The sequence below is a fragment of the Chamaea fasciata genome, unplaced genomic scaffold (assembly GCF_029207755.1).
Source record: "Chamaea fasciata isolate MVZ Bird 193981 ecotype frontalis unplaced genomic scaffold, bChaFas1.0.hap1 SCAF_18, whole genome shotgun sequence".
Classification (NCBI taxonomy): Eukaryota; Metazoa; Chordata; class Aves; order Passeriformes; family Sylviidae; genus Chamaea; species Chamaea fasciata.
In genome coordinates this window covers 6,951,001-6,972,837 of record NW_027094103.1, presented here as the reverse complement: position 1 = coordinate 6,972,837, position 21,837 = coordinate 6,951,001, and the positions used below count along the sequence as shown (strand labels likewise).

At 43.1% G+C, this 21,837-nt stretch overlaps 1 protein-coding gene across 2 annotated transcripts in view; it reads right to left on the bottom strand.

The window, feature by feature from the left end:
- Positions 1 to 21,837, bottom strand: part of ZDHHC8 (zinc finger DHHC-type palmitoyltransferase 8) — a 109,472-nt gene that overhangs the window by 5,257 nt on the left and 82,378 nt on the right. For both annotated transcript variants that reach the window (XR_010723427.1, XM_066200128.1), the window contains exons 2-10: positions 19,389 to 19,510; positions 15,891 to 16,048; positions 12,562 to 12,734; positions 11,282 to 11,384; positions 7,931 to 8,022; positions 6,180 to 6,312; positions 5,222 to 5,339; positions 4,372 to 4,481; positions 460 to 1,496 (exon numbers count right to left, since the gene is read on the bottom strand). Coding sequence is in view for 1 of the 2 variants with exons in the window: in XM_066200128.1 (XP_066056225.1) it covers positions 460 to 1,496; positions 4,372 to 4,481; positions 5,222 to 5,339; positions 6,180 to 6,312; positions 7,931 to 8,022; positions 11,282 to 11,384; positions 12,562 to 12,734; positions 15,891 to 16,048; positions 19,389 to 19,510 (2,046 nt within the window). In the remaining variant the exon portion in view is untranslated. The remainder of the gene's footprint in view (positions 1 to 459; positions 1,497 to 4,371; positions 4,482 to 5,221; positions 5,340 to 6,179; positions 6,313 to 7,930; positions 8,023 to 11,281; positions 11,385 to 12,561; positions 12,735 to 15,890; positions 16,049 to 19,388; positions 19,511 to 21,837) is intronic.

Sequence of the window (21,837 nt, the reverse complement as noted above, 5' to 3'; positions counted from 1 at the left end):
TAATACAGAGCTGTCTGTAAGCACCAGGACTGGTCTCGGCCTGTTTCCCTCAGTGCAGGGTATGTAGCACAAGTAGGATCCCAGCTCTGCCTCTGTATCCATGAAATGTCTGGGTCAGCCTCCCTTCAAATTGCAAACTGAAACAGCTCCACCTTTTTGTGCATAAGAGGAGGGATAATCTGCCTCACACAATCTGCCTTGGAAATAATCCCCAGCTGAGCCATGACACCATTTCACTATGAATTTACAGCAAAACTGACCACCTGCAGTTCAAGGTACAGCAGAATTGCAAACATTTTGCAAACATGGTGAGGCTGCTGTGGGGGTGTGACAGAGCACAAACCTCCCACCCCCGTGGCCCACAGCAAACACTTCATCTGGGCTGTGCCTCCAGCGCAGCGCTCTGCCCTTGCTGGCAAGCAGATTCCCACTGCTCTCAGCCCCTCAAGCAGTACATACCTCTGTGCTCCCACTGACTGCACCTCTGTAATTTCCACAGTGTTTACAAACGACACAGCCTTCGGGCCTCCGTAAGAGGGTGACCTAGGCATCCCTGTGGGGGACGATGGGACCTGGTGGCCTGGGGATTTGTAGGAGCCATTGCTCACCCTGCCCTGTAGTGCTTGATGGGACTGCACGTTATTATTGGCTAAATCAGCTTGCAGAGAGGTTGTGGAAGTCCTTGGTGCTCTTGTCATTGCACTGGAGAGTGAAGACACTGAGGACTGCAGTAAAGGGTTCCTTGTGCTAAAGCTGCTGGCAGCCATCAGATTGTCCCTGGATCCGTATCTCATGGCCATGCTGCGTGGGTCTTCCGAGAGCGTGCTCACTTGCTGAAGGCTGTAGGAGCTGGGCGTGTCATAGACACCCGAGTCTGCAAACACCGAGTCAGGGTGCGAGTGGAGGAGCTTCTCCCTCTCTTCCATCTCTTTCCTTTCCTGGATGGATGCCATAATTGTCTTGGAAAGGTTATCGTAGCGCACTGGGGAGGGGTCTCGCTGATGCGGGGCCGGGCTCCCCAGCACCGGGCTGAAGCTCTGCGGTGGCTGGCGCTGCAGCTCACTGCCCCGGAGGTGGCACATTTTGGCTGACAAATATGGGGAGTGGTACCCGACAGAGCTGACTGCAGAGTGGGCGATGCACTTCCTCCCCGAGGGAGACATGGGGTTCAGCAAACTGTCATACGAAAGACTCCCGTTTCTGTTTGACAGGGAATTGGGAGAAAAGATGCTTTTGTAAGGGGTGGAAGCCGCCCCTTCAGACTTTATTGGATGAAGGGGCACTTTGTCTGTCCCTCTCCTGCCAGCAGATTTCAGGCTCAGGGATCGTGAATTGATGGCAAAGGAATCTATCTGGAGTGGGGAAGACTGATAGGTCTTGTGGAGGGAGCTCTTCCGGTAGCTGGGGATGTCCAAGCTGGGTTCGGACTGGTAATCAAGGCTCCTGCCATCCTCTTCTATCAGAGCCCCTTGACTGTGTCCCTCCTGCAAGGTGATCTAAAACAGAGGTGATTATGAGAACCAGAAGCCAGTGACATGTAAGTACAGGTTTGCTCTCTTGGTGAGTGCATGGGGACAGAGCTGAAGGTCTTCCCTCTGACTGTCAGCCCAGGTTCATTACAAGAAAATCTCCTGACTCCTGTTCAACATATGGATTGGCACCTTAGAAGCAAGGAGGAGTTATTCATAGTAAGTGCTAAATAATATTGACAGTAAAAGTAAGTTAATGCATGGAGACTGAAAACACTCAATGAGAGACCCAAGCTGACACTCAAGTCTCAGTCAAGGTAAATCAGATTGTTATCTGACGTTACTGCCCTTAGAAAAAGCACTGCACTTCACGTTTTCTACAAACAGCTCTTGAGTTGAGGGATGTCTGTGGTTTTGTGTGCTGAGACAGAAATACTTTGAGCTTCATTTCAATACACTGGGGACCAGCACACTCTTATCCGCTCTGCTCTGCGCTATGAACATTCAGTAATTCTGAATTTCTGGCCATAGGTCTTCAAAATTAGGCACCAAACCTTAGTTAAAGCAGAGAGGCTCCCTCCCACCATTTAGACAACAAAATGAAGCTAATTTCTCTTTTATGTTGCCTGTGTAGGAGAAAGTGGCCACATCAGAAAAGGAAGCAAAGGCCATAATTTATTTATGTGCCCTAAAAACAGACAGGACTTCACTTTGTTTTACTCTGTGAAAATTGCTCAGAGTTGTGTTCACTTAAAATGCCATTCAGTGCTAAGCAAATAGTCTTCACTGTTATTTTTAAGGAAGAGTTTGTCATAATGCAGAATAAATTGGCTACACTGGCTCTGCAAACAAAGAATTATTATCAGTCACATTTTTAATCAGAAATGCAGTTGACACAGCTTGTTCTTTAATTTCTTTTAAAGGAAAAACTACTGAAAGAAAAAACTGAATGACAAACCCCTGGTTTATTGTGGATTTTTTAAAAAAGCTTTTCCTTTCAGCTAGAAGATAGAGAAATATGCAAAACAGCTCACTCTCTTCTAGAGCACGGTGCTAAATTTGGCCTTCTCTGGAAAAAGGAGACCAAGTGGCAGCCTGTAAAGGAGGATGAGAGCGATGACGAAGCTCGTAAGTGTATTTGTGCTACTTATCCTTGTGTCCCAATGCCTCTTTCCTAGCAGCTTTCACTGCTCAAAAGCAGAATTGCATTGACAGGCTGAGGAACTGATACAGAACAGACATCATGGCATTCCTCACACAGCCCAGTCTCTTTCCCTCTGTATCTCCTACTTAGGCTTGGCAGACAAATCCATGCCCTCCTATCAGGTCACCACGTGAATCCCATTTTATGATACTCCCAGCTGACTACTACAGGGTTGTGACTACTATAAAACTGAACAAGTCCCCAGAGCTTGCACATCAGTCAGTGACAGCAAGAGCACTGTTTTGGGTTAGGATTGAAACAGCAACTCTCAGAGTGAAGGTGCTGCTCCCTGTTATCATCTCACACCGCTGCCCAGTGCCCTGGCCTACTCAGAACCTGCCCTGTATCTATATTGCATCTCTGGCTGTGCACTGAATGAACACAACAAGCCTGCCTTCCTTGGCTCCCTGACTTTTGGCATTATGACTCAGAATGCTGTGGCTTCCACAGCTCAAAATTGCTAGACGATGCCTGTAAATAGAATATTTTGAACTGGATGTCAAGCCATTTTTCCTGCAATAAAATGAAAATGATAGGATATTAAACTTTTTGGATACAGTGAACACACTGTTGTTCTTGTGTTCCCTTTCATAAGCCACTTATTCCTTCATTATGTGGACAAATCCAGAGAGTAAGATTTACCATTACTGCAGCAAGACTAAAACTTAAACTTGACCATAGCTGGAATTCCACTATCTATCACCATCTTTCTTTTCAAAATGAGAAGGATGCACAAAAAGCTTTCCTCACCATTTAAGGAACACTCTGTCTTATTACAGTGTTGCTGCAGTCAATTATTTTTATCTACCATATTTTTCGTTCCTTACTTCTTTTATAATACTCCTTCCTATCACCCCCTTCTTGTTATTCCAGGGGTGACACTGAAGGACCTGATGAAATTAATTTTGAGAAAACTGCACCGTGTGTGGTATGTGCTTTTTAAGGGTGTCTCCACTGGTGTGTGAAGACTCGGATACATATTGCAAATGTACAAGTTAGACCAGTGATTTTCCAAATGCTGTTCTCAGGTCCTGGGGGCTAAGGAATATTTGCAATAAATCCACAAAAAAAAGGTTCATAACTTCTAAGCAAAAGAGAAAACTGTCAAAATTCCACAGAAAATTTTTCTAATTGTTTGGACCTCAGTTTTCTTGGTAGGTGAAAATGATGCCAAGTGTTAGGAAGGTGTTTTTTCTCATATAACCCAAATGCACTGAACAGGTTCTAAGGAAGGTCAAACATGAGGAGTCTTCTGCTAATTTTCACTAAAATATCTCTTGCGATGCTTTAAGAGTTCTTTCTATTTTGCAAGCTAACATCTTAAGGAATCAGTAAGTACACTGAGTCTTGGCTAAAGGGTCTGATCCAGAGAAGAACTCAGCATGCCCAGCTCCCTCTGAAGGGAATGCGAGGTGGCACCTCTGCCAGGAGAAGCCAATGGGAGGTGACACTTCTCAGCATCCCAGGATCAGGCCGAGACACCGGAGCAGCGGGACAGACATGTCAGCAGGGGGAAGCTGTGAAATCAGACATGTTTCCATAAGGAGCACAGTGAAAATAATACACTGTCACACAACAGTGCCAAGTGCTGTTTTTTACTTTTACACTCTGACATTGACTAGAGCCCTGCAGTGAATTCGTCCTCAGCTCCACACTGCCTGGCAGTAGCTGGGAGCAGAAACTCCCGGGCTCACTCACCTGCTCGGCCGTGGCGTGGTAGTGGACTTTGGGATTGTTGCTGAAAGCTGGTCGGTACTTGTACATGGCAGGAGTGGGAGGGCTGATAAGTTTGGGTGAGAGGCCACCTTCTGCAAAAGAAAAAAAAAAACCCAAGTATTTTCTATTAAAATGTGTGTGGACAGAAAGCTGTCAGCCATAATTCCTTGCCATCCATCCTCTGCAAATGGATCTGTTCTGGAGAGAAAAAAACTACTAAAATGATGCTACTTTTGTGTAGCATTCCACCAAAATCAGTGGGGTCCCCATGGCAGTAACAGCACATTGCTGCCAGATCAGCCATCTACAGAGAAGAAGAAACAAGGCACAATATAGTGAGTGGGATGACATGCTTTGGTGAGTAGAAATTTTGCCTAATTTGAAACACTAAATATTTGGGTTGAATTCAGCTACTAGTTCTGTCTGAAAAGAAAAAAAAAAAAGTTTTTTAAAATAGTATCAAAGCATAAAGTTCACATTCTTACAAATGAAATAATTCAGTTTGCAATGCCTAAGAATTTCATGCTAATATTTCTGATTCCTTAGATTCCATTGACATTTTTCATTTAAAAATTGATTTAAGAAGGAGTTTAAAACAGTTTACAAACTCTGCAAAACTGACACAAAATATTCAACCTAGGTTTAAATGAACCACTTCAAGCTAGCTTTTTTTCTTCCTTTCCTGCTGTTAATTCTCCTGGTCTGGAAATCCATTAAACAGAAAAAAAGCCTTCACCCAGATCCCATGTTTTGAAAGAATAGAAGAAACCTTTTAAAGAAGCAAAAATAGTTTCTTACTAATAAAAATAAAACACTGATCATGCAACTATACCTTCAGTGGTGCCCAGCTGCCCTTTTAGCTCAGAGTACTTGCTTGGATCTCCTTTGGGTGGGAGAGGTGGCTGTACATCCATACTTTTATCCTCCAGACCTTCCAGGCTGATTTTAGACTGAAAATGATCAAAAAAATCAATCATTACATGCAACTTGGTTAAATAACAGCACGTGGCAGCATGCTGGATGTACCAGAGAACCAGAACTATCTCCACCTATAACAACAAACAGGGTTTAGCATCCACTGAGGGCAAGGACCGTCACATGTAAAATTAGCATTGTCGTAATCAGCCAGTAGAATTTTAAATGCACTGTCCTGGTCTACTTGGCATGCTAAGTACTATAATCATCATGCCAATTAATATGTGGTAGAAGACAATAGTGCTTTCTAGCATTTTTCAGCAACTTTCCTGGTAGCTCTCACTATCCAAAGAGTGTAGGAAGTAACTATCCACAAAAATCTCGCAAGTTGGCTTCCTATGAATCCACCACTTTTTGTAAGACTAAACAAATCCTTCTCTATTATTCATGCCAGGAGAAACTGAAAAGAGAAGAGGAGAGGAGAGAATTCAGCTTCTGAGTCAACATTCCTTGCCCTGGACCACAAGCCTTCCTGCAGCCTGGAAGCTCAGAACATTCTTTGAAGTAGAACAGCTGCCCTGGTCTGGTGGTACAAGGGTTCATTAAAATTAATTTGAACACCAAGAGGTGACAGCTCTTGGGACAGAAAACAACTACTGCAAAGAACAGCCAACTCTTCCAAAAGAAGCCCAGAGGGTCTCCATTCTAGAGCTGCCTGTTACTGAATCTGCATTACAGAGGATGAAGTATATAAGAAGGACTCAAACTCTAGTTTCTGCATCATCTCAAAGAGATTTGTCAATGACAGACTCATTCCCAGGCTTGATAAAGCTCAATCTGTGCCCTTCAAAAGCAGAGCTTGGAGATTTCCTCACCTTGCTCCGGTTGAGGTTGGCTTGGATGCCGTTGTCACTAATCTTCACCGTGATCTGTCGCTCAGACAAATCTGGTCTCAGGAAAGGAGGCTTCACACTCACAGCTTGCTTTTTCTTGGGCTCGACCACATACCTGATTAATTGCGCAACAGTCATCATTAAAATAAACAGCAACCTAAGAACAGGGCTTAAAAATCTTCCCACTTCCAGGTTATCATTTAAGAATGTGTCAGAATCTAGGTAAGAACCTCCGTTTATTTCAATGTATGTAATAATTAAGCAGAAAAAAAAATTAGTGAGTGAAAGGAAGGATGCATTTAAAAATCAGCAATTTTTGAAGCACTAATGGACAAGAGCATGAAGAGAGCAAGAGAGGCTCACCACCAACAGAAGTGACTGACTAGATCATCCCAGTTAACATGAAACAGCTGCCCTGTGGTGGGAGTCAGTGACTGGAGGAACAAGACCCAGCACATGCGGAGTTACCATGGAGAAGATGATGTGCTGCCAGTTCTAACTTACCACATGGTGACTTGTTTCTGTAAGCATGTTTAGTGTTCAGATAAAATGAGGTAAAAGAGACTGACAAGTCTATAGGAAGCAAAAAATCTAAGAGGAAATGGCTGACTTTAGATATCTATATTCTCTCCAGTGGAACAGAATTCTCTAAGTGCAATTGGCCAACGGCTGTACAATGCCTAACTATCAATACACACACCAGCTTTCTCTGTTTATGTAGTGAACAGGAAATTCTAGTAGTGATGGCTCAGTGACCTTCATATAGGACAATCTGAACAGGTCTTCACAAAACACCAATGTTCTGCTTGTTATAACTCTGTGAACAGCCATGGTGATGGTACTCACAACCCCTCTCTCAACAGAAATGTCTCACAACATTTAATACCTGGCTCTTCTCATCCACCTTGACCCTGATTTTCACATTTTGGAAAGTTTGAGAAGCAGCTACTCCAGTGTCTTTAACACATGTAACAGTCCTTTAGGACTTATTTGTTTTATAACAAAGGGGGAAAAAAGGCAGGTAAGAGTGTCAGGGTCTGGAATTGTTCTACACCCCAAAAAGGCTCAAATAAGTCCTGCAGTAAGATTATGAACATGTTTGCAGGCTGGACAGCTCAGCGCCTAGAATTATTTATAGTCCATCTGATCTACTGCATTAAGATCCTGATTTCAAAATGTGAAACGATAAATCCATTTCCCCAAAAATAGAAAGCCATAAATAAAATCTCAAGTTCTGTGATGTAGACCTCATTGATAATCTGTTTTATGATAATGAAAGTGCCAGTGAGATTGAAAACCACAGCAGCCTTAAATTAGATTTAAGTCTTAAGAAGAAAGGCTGATTTTAGCTTCCTTCCTTTTCTCCAGCAGGCTGGACATTGCCTGTACAGTGTAAGAAGTTGTGTGGGCCATATGATAACATATGGATATTGACCTTGTTACTGAAATCCACTGGATAAACAAGCTTGTGAAGACAAGGGTATGAGCTCGACATAATTTGACAAACTCATTCAAAAAAAAAAATATTTCTGGCATAAGGGTGGTGAATTACAGGTTACAGCCGTGCAACAGGGAAGCAGCTCTCACCGAGCTCTGCCTTCAGGACTGTTTTGCTTTGCTTTCTTCTTATTCCATCAATGATCCTTGGCTTGTGAGCCCAGCCAAGCACATTTTCTTCCCCTGTTCCAACAACTACTCTTGCTCCCTCATTCCCAGCTGAGCATTTCTCTTACCTGGGAGCCAAGGGGCTGCAGAGCACATGTTCCACATTTCCACAGCATCCTCGGGTAAAAGGGTTCACTCCCCCACGGAATTTCCCTGTCACCTGGAAACATGTTCAGGATAGTGCTCTGGTTATATAAAAGTCATCATCCAAGCCTCAGAAAGCCAAGAACAAGTCTGACCCTTCTGTCCTTCCCAAACAGATCGTTTTTCTTTGAATGCTGCACTTTTCCTCTCCAGCTCTAACACATCACTTCTGTCAGCTAATTCCAGCTAGGAGGCACTCAACTCAAGATCCTTCCCAAAAGGACACTGCTGAATGTGACCGGGTTTTGAAGTGATGTGTTCACCTCTCCATGCTACTCCTGCATTGGATTTGTGTCTGCTCCCAGCCAGACATCCTGTTTTGATCTCTTTCATTCCTGTCACTTCCCCTCCTCTGCCTTGGCAAGTGCCCTCCAAACCAACAGCAATGTCGAATCAACGTTCCCAAATGCTGGATGAGAGCAATGTTTCCTCTCTCTCAGATCCCATCCTGGGCAGCAATCAGTACAAACCACTGCCTTATGTGAGAGGGTGCCAGGAACTCCCTGGTGATTACAATGTTTGCTTGTAAATGAGCATGTTTAATAAAAGCCAAGCCTCATTAGACTGGCGGGATCCATTCAAGGCTTCATAAGCATTATAAAGAGTTTGTACTCTACAGGCAGATACTCGAAAGTCACCATATGGGGATAAATACCAATAAAGGCAGGGAGATTAATAGTGGTTGCCATTAAAAGCATTACTGTTGTTGTTTGCAAGTAAAGCATTTTAATCAGCTCATAGTTCTGATCTAGCAACAAGTTTACAGAGTACCAGAAATACTTTAGTAACTTGCACATAAAATAACATAAATAATTCAATGATTCTGCAATACATTATGGTGGCCTTATTGATATAACATAATGCTCTTTAAGAGGCTGAGAGAGAGGCTGGAAGTTCTGAGATTTGGAAGAACAACCTTTTGATGAAAGCACAGGCCTGGGACATTTGGCACATCTGCATTCAATCCTAGGCTTACACTGACTTGTGCCAGATGCTGGCAAAGCATTTCATATCTCTGTGCCCATTTTCTCAAACACAGTATGAAAATAGAAATTTCTCCAACTCACAGATTATAGTACTAATTATATCAGTTTGCTTTCTAAAGTAGTTTGAAATCCACTGGTAGAAAGCAGTCTAAGAAGGAAGGGTATTTATTTACTCTATTCAGGAACTAAAAATACCAGAATATGAGCAGATGTTGGGTTATGGGTTATTTTGATTCTATAAAAGAAGTTCAGAGGCATTCAGAAGTTCAGAAACATCTAAACCCAGCCACTATGCACTTCTCAATCACAGTCTGCCTACTATGAATGCTCAGAACTTACAAACTCCAGAATGAATAAATACCAAAAATTTACGGTAAAAACCTAAAAACAGCTGTACCACTGGCCTATAAAATGTACTGGGAAAAGAGGACAAGATAAGTTGAGCATATTGCAACTGGAAAGCTGACAGCAGATAACTACCAGTGTGAGAAAAGAGAATCAACACTGAGACTGCAGGAGAAAAGAGAATGTTTCAGAACAGTGGCAAAGCCAGGGGCAGATCTCATATCCATCTCTCCTGGTTTGCTGCTCTAATTACTTAGATATGGTTCCTCTGAAAGGACCTCAGGGCTGGGAACATCCATCCTCCAGTTACAGATAACTGCTACGTATGACTAAGCAGAAATTAAGACCAGATTATATTTTCAAAAGAGCATGGAAAGATGAATTCAATCTCAAGTGGTTTGGTAGCTCAGGAAACCAAACCAAGCTAGGATACATTTTCCAACAGTTATTTCAATCACAGAAAAATTCTCAACCTTTCTAAATTCTAGTGCAGCCAGAAAGACATGAAGTTAAATTTTACATTTTTTTAGAGTTAAATTTTTCCTTCTTCTTCAGTCTAAATTTTTCATGGAAAGTTTATATCACTGCACAAAGACAAGCCTAAGGCAAACCACAATTTGGGCTATGAGACCAAAATGCCCTGTGTTTCATGCTACTATTGTTAGCACTTTCAAACCTATTACTTGGCCAAAATCAATTTTAAAATGAAGAGCAGACAATTCTGAGCAGGACAGAGAAAAGCATTTGAAGACGACAGCTATGGAAGCTTGCTTTGTTCAAAGGCCATGTTAGGCAACAGTTCAGGATGACTTCAGATTCCTCGCTTATGTAAACCTCCCACACTCTTCTGGATAAGAGTTTTTATTGTCTCTTGTGGGATGAAGACAATGTCATCTCAGTTTATGAAGGCCTGGCCTCAGACAGATGTTTTCAACGCTCGCAGCCTGCCCAGGAGTCAGACAGCTCCACAGCATGGAGCCATCAGTCCCCAGGACAGCCAAAACAGCTCAGTGGGAGCCAACAGCACCCATGGGTGCAAGGACAGCAAAAAGCCATCTGAAAAGCACCCAAACCACAGGAGAAAAGAAGTATGGTGGGGGAGAATGTGAAAAAAGCCCAGATGTGAGAGGCACTCTGGAGCTGGAGCTGTGCAAGGGTAAAGCACTGGAATACACAGAGCTCATGAGCCTTGAGATGAGGGCTGAGACCAGTGCCACACCTACAAACTGTCCCTTGGGGTGGCAGGGGCTTGTTCCTGATCCCACCACATTGATCTCTATCACCCACACCAAGCCACTAATGGGCACAGGAATGCAGGTGTGCATCAACCACAGGGACCGTGGATCAGGGACATCTGAGTAACTGCAGGGGAACTGAAGTTTTACAGGCTTTTTGGCACAAGGTGTCATGTTGGCACTTGGTTTGGAGAAGCAAATCTAGTTGGGTCCGACAGCACTCTGTGTGCGTGAGAAAAAGAGAGAGACACAGAGGGAGACAAAGAGCTGACTCAGACCCTGTTATGGGCAGTGTGGGCTTGCTGGGGGAGGTCAAAATGCCAGGAGACAGGGCAAATGATTTAATCTTTTCCTTTCTTTCTTTCACTCAATCTCATCGATTGTTCAGTCTTACCAAAGTTTGAATTTCTGGGGTTGATGCTCATAAAACCTATTAAAAGGTCATGCGTAGACTTTAAATAATAAATAAACCTGGGGTGATGCTCTGTGACTAAAAAAGGGAAACCTTTGCCACCAGTGTATTAAAAAGAAAAAAAAAAATCTGAAAATAAAACATAGGCAATCTTCCTAGATCTCCCCGAAAGCTTCAATAAGACATTTGGTAGAGGTAAGATTTGGACCATCTTTTGCTTTACCCAAGCTGACCTGCTGACTTTCCTTCCCACCTCAACACCTTAGCCACAAACACGGAGAAAGGATTGCTTCTTACCTGTTCATTCGTTGTGCGCCCTCGGGCCACTAGAACAATATGGAAGCCAGTGAGACCAATGACTGGGATAAAGAATAACCCAGCCACACACATGACAGCCATTCTGTATCCAAGAGTTAAAGAAACTGGGATGAGTGAAGGGAAAAACAGTCTGTGAAAGACAGGGAGAAGAACAGGAGAAAAAAAAAATAGGGAAGCGTCACAGTGTCATAGAATAGTCTGGGACAGAAGGAACCTTAAAGATCACCTAGTTCCAACTCCCCTGTTGTGGACAGGACACCTTTCACTAGACCAGGTTGCTCCAAGCCCTGTCCAACCTGGCCTTGGACACTTCCAGGGATGGGGCAGCCACAGAGCAACCTGTGCCAGGGCCTCACAGTGAACAATTTCATGCTAGTACCTCATCTAAACCTGCCCTCTTTCAGTTTGAAGCTGTTCCCCCTCATCCTTTCACTCCAGACCCCTGTCCAAAGTCCCTCTCCAGCTCCCCTGGAGCCCCTTCAGGCACTGGAAAGGGCTCTAAGGTCTCCCTAGAGCTTTCTCTTCTCCAGGCTGTACAACACCAACTCTCCCAGCCTGTCTCCAGATCAGAGGGACTCAAGCTCTCTGAGCATCTCCGTGGCCTCCTCTAGACTTGTTCCAGCAGCTCCAACTTCTGACGTTGGTGCAGCACTCTAGGTGCGGGTCTCATGAGTGCAGAGTAGAGTGTCCCTCACCTTTAGTAAGGTCTAACTAAATTTCATCTCAAAGTTAAGTCCATCTGCTCCTAGTCTGGGTCCTCACCCTTGAGCTGGTTGAAAGGTAATGTGAACTCAGTGATTCTGCCTCTACCTTTCTACATTGTAAAGGATGTTCCGCACTGATCTGTCATGAGCAGCATCACCCCTCAGAGCCAGCAGTTCATGTGTTACACCAGCAACCAGGGGCTACTTCCAGTGCACACTCTGCTCCAAAATACAGCAACAGAGTTTTAAACACAGCAAACAGAAGTTGAGAGCTACACCTGGTTGTAAGTAAAATTCAGGGAGGCAGCTCATCTTTCTGGTGGGTTGTCAAGACAAAGATTGAGAAAGACAAAGGGTCAGCTACAGTTTCTGGAGCAATCCATGTTCACACAGGCACGACGGGAGCAGAGGAAAACCTACACTGAGCATTTACAGCAGGAGAGGAGTGGGGGATCAGGAGAGGCTCCGCCAGCTCCCGGAGGACAAATATTCAGATTCATTCTTGCACATTTTCCTCAGTCACCTTGAGTCTGGAAAGACCAAAAGGAAGGATACGTAATGGTAGTATGAGCTGCTCCCAGCTTTTCCATGTGGTTTAGTACGAAGATGAGCCCAAAGGTGAACACTCCAACCATGTGCGTACTTAAGGACAGCAAGAAGAGAAAAAAATAGCGGTAGTTCCTCCGTCCTATGCAATTGTTGACCCATGGGCAGTGATGGTCAAAATCCTTGTAAAGAAAGGGAGAGATAGGGAAAAATATCCAAACAGTGAAAGAAAATACATTGCCTTAGAGATGAATCTGAACCACTGTCATGTAAAATTACATCAGACTAGTTCTGCAGCTTTACAAAATGCTTGACTGTCTTTTATAAGACTTTTTAGGACCAAGTTGTTTCTCTATCCATCAATGGAGAGGTACTTGAGTGTTTATAGGGTTTGAAGAGAGGATATATTAAAAATAAAGGACAGGCTATTTATCTGCTAGCAGCAGAAGCCCTAATTTTTTATCATCCTTAGCATGAGTCAATTACAATGAAGTGAATATAACCTAGAATGGTTTGAAGATGCAATAGTGCTGCACAATTCCCTGTCCCACATTTTGGTATTTATACTGAAATGGGTCCACTTTGAACAATGGACATCACAAAAGTACCTTTTTACCAAGCAGGTCACAAAGAAAAGCAACAGCTGGATCAGACACAGGCAAAGTTCTGCACAGGTTCATTCATTTATGAATCCAAACCTAACTATTTGTGTCGGTCACAAGTCCAAAGTCCCTCACAAAGTCAGATCCCTTTTAACAGGACATTTAATAATGAGGGCAAACCACAGACACCCTCCAAGTGCCCTTCCACAGGTTTGCAAGCATGTAAATCCACTGTCTCCAGTGGGATTATTCTTGACGTGAAGACAAGATCAGGTGCAAGAAATAAACCCTTCTTACCTCTGTGTTCCTTCAGAGCAGATATTACACATTCATTGCACTGACAAATGAACTGTTTATCCTTTGCTTTGTGGCAATGCTATTTTTAAGCACTGCTCAATGATGACACAGGGGGGTTTGTATTTCTAAGTTTTGCACAACGCATTTACCGAAAATTTACAAAATACAAAAAAATGGATTAGAGCTTTTTCAAAGCACATTAGAAAACGACAGGGGCAACTTAAATATTAAGATCATTTCAGTCTATATCTGAAATGCTGACATCACATTTGTCTGTTATGCAAATGGGGCTGTATGCAGCCCAAAATACCTATGGATTATGAAACTATCTAAGTAGTCACTGCAAACATTTCAATTAAGAAAACAAAAATCTCACTGCTTTTGTCACAGGTTCATTTTTGGGTCCCTCTGGTAACAGCATGCTTTAAGTTTTAATTGGTTTTATTTCTGCAAGCGTTGTCTGCTCTTGCTGTTTATTCATTTTTATCAAATTGGTTAAAAAGTTTTGTATTTGGGACAATAATTTTTATTGTATATTCTAGATTGAAGGTGAAAATGTGAACTACAACCCTGAGCGGATCCTACACGGAAAGCCAGCAGAGTCACTCCTGTTACTGTCTCAAAGCTCTTCTAGAATATGACAGGTGAGTGGGAAATAAGCATCACAAAAATCAATAAAACATGCTTAAGGCCATGATTTATTGATTCAGAAGTCATAAATACTTTTTGCCTACATTCCTCCACAGCAGTAATAATTTAATTACAAGCAGAGCTCCTTACTTGTGCACCAGAATAGTAGGGAACATTCAACTGACCTGACTATCAGTAGAATTGTGGAGGGCTAGCCAGAGTCACCTTGCCTTCTTCTATTTTATGCAGGTTCCTTTTGTATTCCCTCCCATTTTCATTTCTGCTGCAGAACTGACTCCCATGGAGGCCTTACATCAGCATGAAACTTCAAGTGTACAAGTATACCAGTGAGTTTTGAGCAATCTCTTTCTGAGAAAACTTCATTTCCTGAAAATGAATTTTTATGCTGAGCCACTGGGGAAGGTGGAAGAAAGAAACTCCATGGGACAACTGAGAACTTACCATCATCTAAACAATGCTTGGAATCTAGAATTAGTGAAAACATTTATGTTTTAAAACTAGGAATGTACGATTCTGTGTTTCTACCAAAAAATCCAGTTCTATCCAAAAATTCACAGCAGTCTAAACAAATTGTGTGTCACAACTTACAAATAGCTGTGGCTACTCCCCTCTACCCAGGGACCTTGGCAGCTCCTCACTCTCAGGCTTCTGAAATCCCACATCCTTCTAAAGCCTTCCAAAACAGGACAGCCTTGTCCTATTTATCAATGGTTACTAGGCACAGCATCGCTTCCAGATAATTATAACTTAGATATATATTGCCCTGAAGGAGAAAATGACTGACACAAGATAAATCCAGGCAGCCTTTCTCTCACTTGTAACTGTGCTGCTTTCTTTGGGACTATTCCCTTGCTTATGGCAAAGAGGATTAGGACAATGGTAGTGTATACAGCATTCCAGCTGACTCTGGTATTTTTTCCCCTTCTGATTAGTAATTCCTTTCATTTTAATGGCACAGCTGAATATATTTTAGACGTATTAAAGATTTCATCTTTCTATTGAAAAAAAAAATAGACCTTGCAGCAGAAATGATCCTTTAGAAGTAGAATTTTTTAGCTCAGCAATAAAAAGTCCCCTGGCAATACACTGCTGAGAATACAGTGCTCTGTACCTACATGTCTGGGGGATGCTTACAGCCCAAAAGCACATCTTACTGTTTAGGAGTTATTTTTTAAAAATCCTGTGTGACTCACCAAGACCCTAAGGCTATCAAGAATCAAGGAAGTCCCTTAATTCAGAGCAATCAACATTAGAAATATGAATGAGCTCATGCTCTGAGCTGGGCTGTTGAAACAAACATGGGCTCCTTCCATTGACTGGAGAACCATTTGCTGAACTCGGACTTTGGTTCTCCTGAACTCATACACCTTTGTGGCTTCTCTGCTTGTCCACTAATGTAGGCACCAGTTTGCTCCAAATTAAATGACGAGCCTTAAGATCACACATGACAAGTTAAAATGGTTCACCCTGAATTTCTTGCTCTCTTGAACTCTGCATCAACTCTCCCGTTCACCCCTTTTTTACATTCACAATCCCTTAGCTACTCCAAGGAAGAAGCATTATCAGTGTTTAATTATTGCTGGCGACAGGGCTGACAAAAGCATTGTGCGGCATTTGTAACGCACATAACTGAGGGCTGCGCTGCAAATGGTATTGCTCGGGGGAGTGCAACGAGCTGTGAACTTTCAAGGACCGGAACACTGGGGCAACCCAAGCAGGTGCTTCCAAAAGCAGGTGTGAGCCCAACCCCGAGCAGAGCCCCGAGCCCCTGAGGCAGAGCAGGGTTACCTCCACGCAGTTGTCACAGACGCTGCAGTGGGAGCAGCGGGGCGGGCGGTAGAAGTGGCAGGTGGCGCACCACTTCATCCGTACTTGGATTCCTTTGATCTCCACGTTCTTGTACAGCGGCGCGCGGAAGTCGTCGTCCTTATCCTCGTCTTCGTCCGCTGCTCAACGCAAAGCTGAGAGTTAGTGGAGATAGCAGAGGGCGAGGAGAAAGCTAATCCTGTCAGTACCTGGCACACAGGGACACTGCACAGTCCCCTTACTGGGAACGATGCAGAGGACAGATGCTTTATCACCTCTGCCCTGTTTAAGGAGAGTCCATTTAAAAATAAATGCACAAAATAAAACCCCAGTCCATAACAGACAAATATATACTGGGAAGAAAAAATACTATTCTAGATTCCTGTGATCTTTATTTGTTTCCTCCTGACAGAAAATCTAAGAAGTTCACATCTATTTAACACCTGGTTAAACATTACAGTGCAGCTGGCATTGGTTGACTGGCTCCAAATTAGGTGGAATTTGATAATGTTGTCCCAGCGGAGCATCAATTACTGTCATGCAGTTCTATATTAAATCTTCTCTAGATGTGTTATTGTGATCCAATTTCCATTGACTTCAGAGGGAATTTCTCCCTTCACTTAGATGAGCTTGGGATCTGGCTCAGCTACCGTATTTATCTGCAAGAGTATTCTCTGGATTAACGTTTGTGCGTGGAAGCAGAGTGCTGCACTGGCACCATTCCCTATAATTTTCCTTCATAACTAGTCAGTGGGACTTTCAGAGAAAGCCAGACTCTAAATCCCTTAGGCACTTCTATAAATACAGTCTGTACGTTCTCCAATACCATTACAAACCTGCCCAAGCTGTGTAATACATGTGGGCAGATGAAAACAAGACACTGGAACAGTCAAACCATTTAAGCTCTTATAAAAAATCTGACTGTGCTGACAAAAAGTCTGTACATTATTTATACCTACATGCATTTAAACATGTTCCTTTTGCAGAATTCAAACACAGAGTTTGTATAAAACAGATTCACATCAAAAATACTGAAAGCCAATTCTAGTTGGTATAATTAGCCAGCAAAAAAAAATATCTCAGTCTAGACTGTAAATCAGATTTTTCAAGGCAGCCCCAATTTCAGTTACTTAATACTTCCTTTCCTACTCATTCATTCTGGTGTATTACCAAAATGTGTAATTCTGGTGTATTACCAGAAATTTACTCACACAGAGCCAATCCTGATTCACACCAGGAAGATTCAGAGAGCCAACAAATTTTTAAAAATATTTTTTAAAATGAGTAACAGATCTGGGAGTTTGAGTAAGCCTCTCTTCAACAAGCTGGGTTTCTGCAGCCCAAGTTCTATCATTGTTGCAGTTACATCTGCTAGACCTGTAAGCTCGTATCATATAGCTGGAAATGTGTTTATTTCCAGTTTCCAGTGACCTGAGCAGAAGAATACATTGACAAAGGAATGTATCTTACTACGCAGATTCTCACACACTGATCCACTGACAGGGAGCGGCCAAGCCTCATATTTTTCTAACAGATTTTTGGTAGCTTCCTTACAGGAATTGTGTGCTTTCATTAGAGCCTCAGCTTTAGTACTGCTTATTGGTTTTGAAGTAAATTCCTGACTATCAGAAATGTGCTAAGAAGCTTGAAAACCAAGAAGACTAAACCTAATTTCAACAGCAGAAAGCAAATAGAGTGACTGTGTATTCATTTTAAGTCACTCCTACAATTTCCTGAACTTTGCGCTGGCAGCTCTGCGGGCGGCGTGGGGTGGTGATAAGCTTTTTTTTCACATGCACACTTGTGATCTGAAATAACATCTGCTCCTCTTTCCTCCCAGCACTGGTATTTATAGTCTTTTCCATCTTTTCCCTTATCAGTTTGATTCCTTCACACATCTAAACTCCTACTCCATTACCTTCTCCCAGGACGAATGCCATGTCTTTTCTCTCCCCTTGCTCCCAGCATCTCCCTGACAAAACACAGGCACAGCAGAGAGATGCAAGGCCAAGGCCACAAATGAAGTGAGAGACAGTAGAGGGGTGAACATTAGGAACTCCTCCTCTTCCTGCTTTGCTCCTGACTCCCTTGTGTAAAGGGAGATGGGACGGGAGGGAAGGAGATGAGAAAGTTTCTATTTGATCTCCCCGTGTGTTTCTTCCTTAAATGCAAGGTCCAAAATGAAGAACTTGTTTGGAAAAGGAAGTTAGAGAAGCCCAAAGGAAGGTATAAACTGACAAAACACTCAGCACTGATCACTCCTGGGGCCTGGTGATGTCCAGCTCTGCTGTGAGGGAACTGCCCTGCACAAACACACTGATTTCTCAGACTGAGAATGTTTAATGTTTAATTAACCACTGTTATCTTTGCTGAGATAAAGAAATTAACAAGTCCAGGAAACTCCTTAAAACTCCATCTGCCTAAATTCATTTGAAAGTTACTAGCATTTGTAGCTTTAAGCACCTATACACTGTATCCGTTGATCTTACACAAGTGCCTGAATCTTCCCTCTCTCTTAGTTTGCCTTTACACACAATAATTTCCTTAGCTGGAGTACTGCAACACTTAATCAGGGGTTCAGAAGCATCTGCTGAGAGGAATGGCAGAGAGATGCTCATTATCAGACCCTACTACCTGGAGAAACCTGGCCTTGCTATTCAGGGCAGCCTGCAGGACTGGTACCTTGTTCTTGTCAGGTAGCAATTAAAAATAGACACTGAATTTGGTGAACAGAGGTGAAGAAGCACAGCTTGCAGACAGCACAGATCCATTGGTTTAGACAGACTGCCTAGAGCAGTCTCTGCTGCAAACTGCATGTGAATAATTATTGGAAGACAGATAAAATGAGGTGATAATTCTCTCATTAGGATGTGTTAAAAGAGATAGCTGCACTGTGGTTCCCGTTACAAAAGCTGAGTGATCTCTATCCTATTTAATCAGCTGTGAATCAGTACTAATTTAAGCAGGAATATCTTTCTAAATGTATACATTTTTAGACACTCTAAGGCAAGCCTTAATCATTATCTGTTCTAGTGTTCAATGCTTCTGCATTTCTTTTAAGGTATTCTGGAAGGACTGCTTTGATGAAATGTTTCAGAAAGTTTAGCCTCTCCCCTCTGCCACGCTCTGCTACCTATTGTGAAGACAGTGACTTAAATCCAGTGTGCCAGCATGACACAGGGGATAGCAATCAAAATCACATCACTCGGGAGAGCTGTCCAAGGAGAACCATTCTACACAACCCTGTGCCCTCGAGTGCCAGTCTGAGCAAGTGCAAGGACACCCAGGAGCTCAGAAGGGAGCTGGAGGGTACCCAGCATTTCACTGCCATCTCACCCCTAGTGACAGTCAAGTACGGTAAATAAATTATTAAAGTCTACAAGATTACTCAGCAACTTGTGTGTTTGGATACCTGGCACCTCCTTTGGCTTGGATTTTCAAAGCTCCCTCCAACCCCTGCAACAGTCCCATTTCTGTTACCTCGTGGGAAAACTCCAGGGTCCATGAAAGTTGCCATGCTGAAGTTTGCCAGTACAAACAAGAAAACGAGTCCATTGTACACTGGGATGGCTGGGGAGATGGCTTTTGTCAACCAGGGGCACCTGTGGAGAAGAAAAGTTATGGGTAAGGGCTGTTTCAGCTGTAACATATAGTTTCTTCCCACTCACCACCATCACACAGAAGTACTCTGCCCTCCCCCCCCCCCCAACACACAGCCATGCAGCGAGGCTGAATTTGCAATGTAACAGAAATTTCCACAGAGCCAGTTTCAGTGATCACTGCACACCCTCTGTAAAGCTGCTTTGTTCCAGAGCACAGAAAGCACAGATTGTTCACAGGGCTCACAGGGCTTTGCCGCCCTATTGCCTTATCTGCAACCTGGCATTTTACTACCCTGTGTAAAAGCTTCATCCCATTGTTGCATTTCTGTCACCTTCTCTACAGCCTTGTTGCAGCTGGGGTTACTTTCAATTTTCCCTGGTGTAAAGCACAATAGGATTCAAACCATTGATCCCCAAAGCAGGGGCAAAGAGAATCACATTTGCTTCTCACTAAGCTTTCAACACTCAGAACCAGCACTACAAAACCTCTCCTTGGGGGCAAGTTTTGTCAGACCAAGCATGGGCTCTGCAGGTGTCAGCAGAACATGAAAATGCAATATCAAAATGAAAGTGGATGGCATATGCCATGTGAACAATGTTCAGAAGCACCAGAAAGATTTGTTGCTTACCCAGTAAGTGTAACTGAGAGGAACTGAAGATAAAGGGTAAAGGAGAACGAGTAGGAGACTTTGGAAAGAGGACGGGCAAATGCCTGTTAATTACAGGAAAACTGTTCAAGCTGCAAAGAACACTTCCCACCAGCAGAGAAGGGCATGATGAGGCAGAAAAGAGCCTGCCTTACAGGCAGCTTCACCAAATAAAAAGCAGTGTGCATTCACTCAGCCATTCACAACCTCTGAACACCACACCAAATGTATTTCTCCTGTCTGCAGGAGGAGGTTTGGTGTTACAGGGGCACTGTGGAGAAAAATCTGATCAATCTCATGATACTTGCAAATATAAACAAGGAAGAATATGGGTCAAAGTATGTAATTGAAAAACAGACCCCTCACTGAGTTGCTCCTTAGATTTCCACATGTCTTGACAGCCAAGGACTCTTCCAAGGCTGCTGAGCAGGCAGGCATTCAGCAACACCTGCTGCCATTAGCATAAATCATACACTGGCCCATGTATTCTGGTATTTTGCCTGCGCTACATCTACATTTGGATCTGTTTGTCTGCCAGGTTGAAGCCTGTGCAATAAAGGAGAAAACAACAACAACAAGAAGCAAGCAGCCCTCTTCCACAAACTTGCACTGGGTTTGCTACCAATAGGCTGTTTTGAACAGCTGAGAATGGCGTTATTGACCTTGAAGGGACACTGTCAAATGTGCTCTCGTGGCCAGTGTTAGAAAGTCACCACATTTTCTTCTCCTGTTTCCTTGTGGGCAGGCAGAAAGAGATTGTTTTGCACTCCCCACCTCTTCACAGCTGGGTTTTTACCACTGCACTGCTGCAAACTGCTTTGAAAACGACCTTTCCTTGTATGTGCTTCACTCAGCCTGGCTAGGAGTGAAGAAAAGATGGACAAGTGCCTACCCAGGATGAATGAACTGTAAAGCCATGAGCAAGACACGTCTGTGGCCAGGGCCAAACCTCCAGGCTGACTAAGGAAAAAGGAAAAAAAAAATCAGCCAAAGACAGCTCGACTCCATGAGGTACCTACCCTAAGAACCTTGTGTTTCCCAAAAGGTGGAATTTCAACAAGTAGCGAGGTCATTCTGACTTGCTGCCTTAGTTTGCCTCAGAGCAGCTGCTGATGACTGAAAATCAAAGCAAGGCACAAGTTTCTCACTTGCCAGGAAAGGTGCTGTTGCAGTGACCTTGCCAAGCAAGCTGCAGGCCTGTCACTAACAACAGTTTCTGCCACATCCTTTGGAGGAAAGCAAAATAAATCCTGAAGTAAGCGGTTATAAAATCAATTCTTCTCAGGGAAGAGTTCTTCTCTCTAAATTATAGTAAAATTAGATTCAGTAATGGGCATGACTGACTTAATTTCTTCCCATGAAGAAACTGCCTACACAGAGAAAGATTATGAAGTTACCCATTGCTTGTCAAGCATGGAAGAGAGATGTCCTTGGCAGTAAAGTCACGTAGGTTGGCAAATCAAGGGACAGGAAACCCTTTCTTAAAGATAACTAGTTACTCTGAACAAGATTATAATGAGAGAGACTGTCTCAGATGATTAATGTAAGCATTTTTTAACATTCTCATTTGTGATTTATTTTGTCATGTTCCCAACAAATATATCAAAATATTAGGAAGAATTTTAGCCATAAGATAAACTGCACGGCTCATTTAATGGGTATACAGTGTATCTGAAAAGA